General features: G+C 40.4%; 1 protein-coding gene across 1 annotated transcript; it reads left to right on the top strand.

The window, feature by feature from the left end:
* Positions 1-2,981: 2,981 nt before the first annotated feature.
* On the top strand, positions 2,982-7,646 carry LOC138980448 (C-signal-like). The gene is made up of 2 exons (XM_070353329.1): positions 2,982-3,754; positions 5,555-7,646. The coding sequence occupies exons 1-2, from the start codon at positions 3,391-3,393 to the stop codon at positions 5,956-5,958; spliced, it is 768 nt and encodes a 255-aa protein (XP_070209430.1). The 5' UTR covers positions 2,982-3,390; the 3' UTR covers positions 5,959-7,646.
* Positions 7,647-7,719: the final 73 nt, after the last annotated feature.

Below are 7,719 nucleotides of genomic sequence, written 5' to 3'. Positions count from 1 at the left end.
TCAGGTGCGAGACATTGGTCATGTGATACGCATCGTCCCATTGCCGAAACTATTTTTAGATTCCAGTTTAGGCGTTTTTTACGGTTCGTGAGCAGTGGTTTTTGCATGACTGAGTTTTGTTTGTTTAAAACGGCTCCTTTGTCTGGTGGGGGAGTGCAGAGAGGATGAATAAATACGTCAAAATCCAGTTAGCAACTAAGCTTTTGCCCGCTATACTGACTTATTCGGGGTAGTAGCAACCTTTTCATGAGACATATATACAAAACAATACTGAACTGTCGCGGATGCAGACTTACCAACCAACATAAATAAAAACAAGTCGCGTAAAGGCGAAAATACAACATTTAGTCAAGTAGCTGTCGAACTCACAGAATGAAACTGAACGCAATGCAATTTTTCAGCAAGACCGTATGTACTCGTTGCATCGTCAGTCCACCGCTCATGCTCATGGCAAAGGCAGTGAAATTGACAAGAAGAGCGGTTTAGTAGTTGCGCTGAGAAGGATAGCACGCTTTTCTGTACCTCTCTTCGTTTTAACTTTCTGAGCGTGTTTTTAATCCAAACATATCATATCTATATGTTTTTGGAATCAGGAACCGACAAGGAATAAGATGAAAGTGTTTTTAAATAGATTTCGAAAATTTAATTTTGATAATAATTTTTATATTTTTAATTTTCAGAGCTTGTTTTTAATCCAAATATAACATATTTATATGTTTTTGGAATCAGAAAATGATGGAGAATAAGATAAACGTAAATGTGGATCGTTTTTAATTTTTTTTTTATTTTTTTTTTTACAATTTTCAGATTTTTAATGACCAAAGTCATTAATTAATTTTTAAGCCACCACGCTGAAATGCAATACCGAAGTCCGGGCTTCGTCGAAGACTACTTGACCAAAACTTCAACCAATTTGGTTGAAAAATGAGAGCGTGACAGTGCCGCCTCAACTTTCGAGAAAAGCCGGATATGACGTCATCAAAGACATTTATCGAAAAAAAGAAAAAAACGTTCGGGGATATCAATCCCAGGAACTCTCATGTAAAATTTCATAAAGATCGGTCCAGTAGTTTGGTCTGAATCGCTCTACACGCACGCACGCACACACACACACACACACACACACATACACCACGACCCTCGTTTCGATTCCCCCTCTATGTTAAAACATTTAGTCAAAACTTGACTAAATGTAAAAACCAGATAGACTACTAACGTTCCAAAATTCAGAGAAAAAAACAAAACGAGACTGGTTTTGGTTATTGGAACGTTTCATTATCAGTTGGCACAAAATCGTTACATTTACAGTACGTCAACCCAGTGGCCTTTTAGACAGACAAACACTCAGTAATGACACATATAATGACTTCAACCAGAAGTCTATCATACCGTTCAATATTGCTATTTCATAAGTTACGTGGATTTCCATTGGTCAATTGGGCAAAATTGAGCTCAGTGCAAACGTCGATATCAGCGGTTTTGATATGTCTGAGCGAACGACGAAGAAGAAGAAGAAGAAGCGGTTTTGATATGGAAGACCTCTTTATTGCTTCCCAACTTCAAAAACAAAAACACCTAAATTTAAAAACAAAAAAATATATATGAAAATGTAATTATCCCAGAATTTAGTTGAGCAAGTGACTAAAGACTTTTTGAAAGAAAAGACATTTTGAAATACATGTACTGAAAAGTACAAGAAAAGCGTGAACAAAAAGAAATAATAATCAGAGGAAGGGATATGGAACAGCCAAAACTGAGACAAATACTTTTGTAATTTCTTTACAGTAAATACAAAATGTCCAGAGAATTAGCAATATATCTAACATTGACTGACTGTGTGTGTGTGTGTGTGTGTGTGTCGTGTGTGTGTGTGTCAGTGTGTGTGTGTGTGTGTCACAGTGTGTGTGCGTGTGTGTGTGTGTGTGTGTGTGTGTGTGTGTGTGTGTGTGTTTGAGAGAGAGAGAGAGAGAATTGAATTGAATTGATTTGAATTGAATTGAAAATTCTTTATCTATGGTGACAGAATGATAATGCAAACATACTTTTTTTCATCCGGCCAGGCCTCGCCCATTGAGGGGCCCACGGTAAGAGAGAAAGAGAGAGAGAGAGAGAGAGAGAGAGAGAGAGAGAGAGAGAGAGAGAGAGAGAGAGAGACAGAGAGAGACTGAGACTGAGATAGAGACTGAGAGAGAGAGAGAGAGAGAGAGAGAGAGAGAGAGAGAGACACTCGGACAAACAGAAACACAGACACACAGACACAGAGAGACACAGACAGGCAGACAGGCAGACAGACAGACATACTCTGTATGCTAGTATACATGTCTGTGTTTGTGTGTGTCACTGTGTGATAGCGATGTCCGTCCCGGCGTCACAGTCAGATAGGTGCATCCGTCTTCAACACTCTCTCTCTCTCTGCCAGTCCTGCTCGCTCGTTCATCAACAAACAAACTAATAAAACAAACCAACAAACAAACAATGGAGAGTAGTAGCAGCCCCCAAACATGGTGATGTTTATTTTAGCGTGACGTTAATTGAACTCGATTCTTAGGTATTGTCGACTTTTGATTTCTACTTTCGATTTCACTCGTGTTCTCTTATTCTAATGACACAAATAAATGTTTATGTAATAATTATGTTTACAATGACGTTGTTGAATGACATCATTTCCGCTTGAGCTTCTTCAGCCGTCTTCCTGAATCGACCGAATGCATTTGAAAACAATACTGTGGCCTATCGATAAAGCGATTCAGTGAAATTAGTATATATCGCAACCTCAACAACAACAACAACAACAACAACAACAACAACAACAACAACAACAAATCTGCAGTTCCATTTCAATTCGGGGCCTTGTGTTGTTGGACAATTTATTTGCTCAGTCCTACGAGGCTACGGTCCACTTCAAGATGTGTCGTAGGACCCAACCGGGTGCAACATTCGTCGAACCGGGCAGCAAGGTCCGGGATTTTTATTATTTACTTTTATAACGGATGTGCTTGTGCTGAGTCATTGTGTAATACGTTCGTCAGTATAAATTCTTGAAACACACACCGTTGTATGCAGTCGTTTAGTTTCACTTTCACTGCATTCAGACACAGACAGTTGGTTCAGATTCTGCTTATCTACATTAGTTAAGGTAGTGGACACATTTAAAAAAAAAATAACCCCGCTCACAGCAAAACGAGTATTGTATTGACAAATTCTAACAGGGCTTTTATTTTTCAAAGAACGCGCACGGGTCCATATTGTTGTGCATTGGCCGATTTTGTCTAAATTGAACTAAAAAAAAAAATCCACTACAGCTGAAAAAACAAGAAACTGAATTTATCTGTTACGCTATTTCCAACTGAGACTGAAGGAGAAAAACAGGTAGAGATACTGAAGGACGAAATGAATCCTGATTCAATCTTCATTACGGGAGCCAACCGGGGCCTGGGACTGGAGTTCGTCAAACGCATCTTCTCTCAAGCAACATCCCCGAAACATCTCTTTGCAGCATGCCGAGATCCTTCAAAAGCTGAAGAGCTGCGAAAGCTTGCAGAACAACACACCTGCCTGAGAGTTGTCAAACTGGATGTGACCAAAGACAGTGATATTGACGCTGCTTTCCAAGAGGTTTCGACTCATCTCGGTGACGGAGAGGGCATCAACCTGCTCATCAACAACTCTGGTGTGTTTGACCAGTCGGGGTGCTCGCTACGAGAGGGGGTGACGCGGGATCAGATGCAGTCTCACTTCAATGTCAATGCCACGGGTGAGATTTGCAATGTTCAGTTCAAATTTCTTTTCAAATGATTCATTTATTTTACCTGGATATACATGTGAAGTGTTTGCATTGTAAAGCTCTTCGTGCTGTTAGGGAAGCACTGTATACATGTGTTGTTATTATTATTGTTATCACGGTACTTCCTTTTAGTTTTACCACTTTTTACCAGTGAAAGTACTGATAAGTGATATATCGCCCTTTTACGACAGATATTTTGATAATATTTAGGGACAGCAGAAGAATGTCTTTTATACTGGAGATGGCCTCTCCGGCATCGTAGCAGCCCGTTGTAAGATTACAAGAACAAGACTGAACCGCAAGAACAAACTCTATTGCATGTCTGTCTTAAACAAACACTATAGACATTTGGGCCCTGCCACACATATAAAAAAATAAAACATGACATTTTACTGTGGTTGGGAACTAAGTTTGCTCTAGTTTAAGTCCATTTTCTATTCATTTTTTTCCTTTGTGTCCGTCCACTTCAAACAACGCTATGTTGACGTACAAGTGAAGGTTTCGTTTTGTCTACAATCAAAAGTTCCAATAACTAACCGTTGTTGTTATTTATTTATTTATTAAAAAAAACATGTTTTAATATAAATCAAACATAATTTTTGTACAATAACAATAAAAAATCCTCCGCGATCGTCCGGGTATTATGACCTCGGGTGGATCCCACAGGTACCACAGAACTATCTTGATCAGAAAACAGTTATCTCAGCCGTCAAGTCTTCCCCCGGAGAAGCAACGATAGCATTCATTATTCAGTACAGTGTCAAAACATTCACGGCTGACTTAATTATTCATGACACTCATGGCGGGTATGCTCTAGCTTTGGTGTGCTTGTAACAAAACCCTCCGCCCCATTCAAATTCTTTTGTCTGTTTTGTTGCATTTCATTGAAAGACTTTTCCTGTCTTCACTTTTGCCAAGACATTGAATGATTCAGCTAGTCAGTGCGCAGAAGTACTAGCTTTTACCTCTTGCTCTTAATAGACTTGAGACAATAATTATTTCCACGAAGCGCGGAATAACAGTGAGATGCAGGAAGCTAAAACCTTGACTTGAGAGAGAGAGAGAGAGAGAGAGAGAGAGAGAGAGAGAGAGAGAGAGAGAGAGAGAGAGAGAGAGAGAGAGAGAGAGAGAGAGAGAGAGACGAGAGAGAGAGACGAGAGAGAGAGAGAGAGAGAGACTAGAGAGAGAGAGAGAGAGAGAGAGACACACACACACACACACACACACACACACGCGCGCGCGCGGCGCCCACACAGACAGACAGACAGACAGACAGACAGACAGAGGGGTTATCTTTATTCTTGCAACACAGTGTTAGTTAACTGTGCCCGGAACCCGGAGATATCAGTGTGTTCCATGTCCGCTAAGCTTACACACTGAAATATTCATTGCATTGTTGTTATATGTGCAAGTGGCACCAGTTCCGGTTGTTTGCTTTGACTGCCTAGCTATGGCAATGTTTGACGCCCTGTCTATCTTTCTACCGGTCTGTCAGTCTGCTTGCCTGCCTGCCTGTCTTTGTCTCTGTCTTAGTCTCTCCGCTCTTTTGTTCGCGCACCGGCGCGCGTGTCAGTGTGTGTGTGTGTGTGTGTGTGTGTGTGTGTGTGCATAAGCGTGTGTATGTGTGTGTGAATAAGGTCCGAGAGCCCAACCGGGTGTGCATCTTTAAAGGCAGACCCCTCGACGACTGCACACTAGGCCTACTGTAATCAAAAGTTCAGTCATTTTTTTTTCATTTCGTCTGGTTTTTGTCTCTTTCTTTCTAAACAGCGCCTGTGCTGATAACCCAGAAGCTCCTCCCGCTCCTCAAGAAGGCTGCAGAGAAGGATAAGTCACATCCGATGAGCTATCGACGCGCAGCGGTCATCAACTTGTCAACAGCTATGGCGTCCATACAAACTTCAGTATCCAAATCCCGATGCAACTCTTATCACTACCGATCGTCCAAAGCCGCACTCAACATGCTCACCGGACTCATGTCCGTTGAACTGCGAGACTCGGGTATTCTGGTGGCCGCCATCCACCCGGGGTGGACACAGACGGACATGGGTGGAGCCTCTGCTGACTTCGACGCGAAGACCACAACGCAGAACGTGTGGTCTGCCATCACGGGAATGACAGAGAAATCGTCAGGCTTGCTTCATAATTATGACGGAACTGTCCTGCCCTGGTAGCACCTTGAACTCAAGAGCAAGAACAGTCAAATGTTTTCAAGCCTTGGTCTTATGGCAATCCGTTTGTAAAGCCGGAAATTAATGTTTGTTGTTTTGATCTAAATAATGCATTATTTATTATGGTCTGGGTCCGTAACTTGCATTTCAAATTTCCTTCTAAAATATGACAAATCGCTTTCGTCCCTTAAAATCCTTCGGTCTCAAGGCTAATTTGCTGGTCTCGAGATCAACTTCAAGTTACCTTTGTGAATGCGTCACTGAGCCTGCGCGGGGTAAAACTTTACTCAGCGTGACTTTTTACATTTAGTCAAGTTTTGACTAAATGTTTTAACGTAGAGGGGGATTCGAGACGAGGGTCGTGGTGTATGTGTGTGTGTGTGTGTGTGTGTGTGTGTGTGTGTGTGTCTGTCTGCCTGTCTGTGCGTGTGTGTGTGTGTAGAGCGATTCAGACTAAACTACTGGACCGATCTTTATGAAATTTTACATGAGAGTTCCTGGGAATGATATCCCCGGATGTTTTTTTCATTTTTTCGATAAATGTCTTTGATGACGTCATATCCGGCTTTTTGTAAAAGTTGAGGCGGCACTGTCACACCCTCATTTTTCAATCAAATTGATTGAAATTTTGGCCAAGCAATCTTCGACGAAGGCCGGACTTCGGTATTGCATTTCAGTTTCGCGGCTTAAAAATTAATTAATGACTTTGGTCATTAAAAATCTGAAAATTGTAAAAAAAAAACCCATATTTTTAATAAAACGATCCAAATTTACGTTCATCTTATTCTTCATCATTTCCTGATTCCAAAAACTTATAAATATGTTATATTTCGATTAAAAACAAGCTCTGAAAATTAAAAATATAAAAATTATGATCAAAATTAAATTTTCGAAATCAAATTAAAAACACTTTCATCTTATTTCTTGTCGGTTCCTGATTCCAGAAACATATAGATATGATTATGTTTGGATTAAAAACACGCTCAGAAAGTTAAAACGAAGAGAGGTACAGTAAAGCGTGCTATGAAGCACAGCGCAACCGCTACCGCGCCAAACAGGCTCGTCACTTTCACTGCCTTTTGCACTAGCGGCGGACTACGTTCAGTTTCATTCTGTGAGTTCCACAGCTTGACTAAATGTAGTAATTTCGCCTTACGCGACTTGTTACTTATATGATTATGTCAGCTTACTAGGACTGAATGATGAATCATTACGGAAAATCTGTTGTTTTGTTGTTGGCAGAAACTTGGATTCCACACCTGTTTCGATATTGAAGTACATGCATGAGGCACAATTAAATTCGAATGCATGTAAACCAATGAATATGCATGCGTGGTAAGCGTGTACTCATTGTGAGCTCTTAGTCATTTCTCTGGAAATATGTTTCCTGAACTTATATGCTCTGATTTGCTGAAAGTATTTTTTTCTTTAAGAATCGAAGTTAAACGAATTCGTTGTAGTCATTATGGGGTGTGTCATGGTACACTTTCTTAATAATGTCATGCCTCATGCACATATGTCCACAGTTACCCCAAAAATGCATGACCACAAGCGAAACATTACTTTTGTCGAAATATTCTTTAGCATGGGTGACAGAAGAAGGAATCAGCTTACGTTGAATGTTAAGCTTACTTGATTATTCTGCTGATCTGAGTGTCGACTTCATAGAGAAATAAAATCAGTATATAATATTCAAATGGAGTTTGAAGGCTGATTTTGCTTCTTGTCATTTGTGTGTATGTCCGTGTATTTCGTTTATATATG

Source organism: Littorina saxatilis, linkage group LG1, assembly GCF_037325665.1.
Source record: "Littorina saxatilis isolate snail1 linkage group LG1, US_GU_Lsax_2.0, whole genome shotgun sequence".
Taxonomy (NCBI): Eukaryota; Metazoa; Mollusca; class Gastropoda; order Littorinimorpha; family Littorinidae; genus Littorina; species Littorina saxatilis.
The sequence above is the reverse complement of the archived record's forward strand: the minus strand, read 5'-3'. Positions and strand labels throughout refer to the sequence as shown.

Bases quoted from the DNA above. Each gene is read 5' to 3' on its own strand.
- LOC138980448 (XM_070353329.1), top strand. From the start codon at position 3,391: ATGAATCCTGATTCAATCTTCATTACGGGAGCCAACCGGGGCCTGGGA. The intron at 3,755-5,554 runs GTGAGATTTGCA...CTTTCTAAACAG, and splicing joins CTTCAATGTCAATGCCACGG to CGCCTGTGCTGATAACCCAG.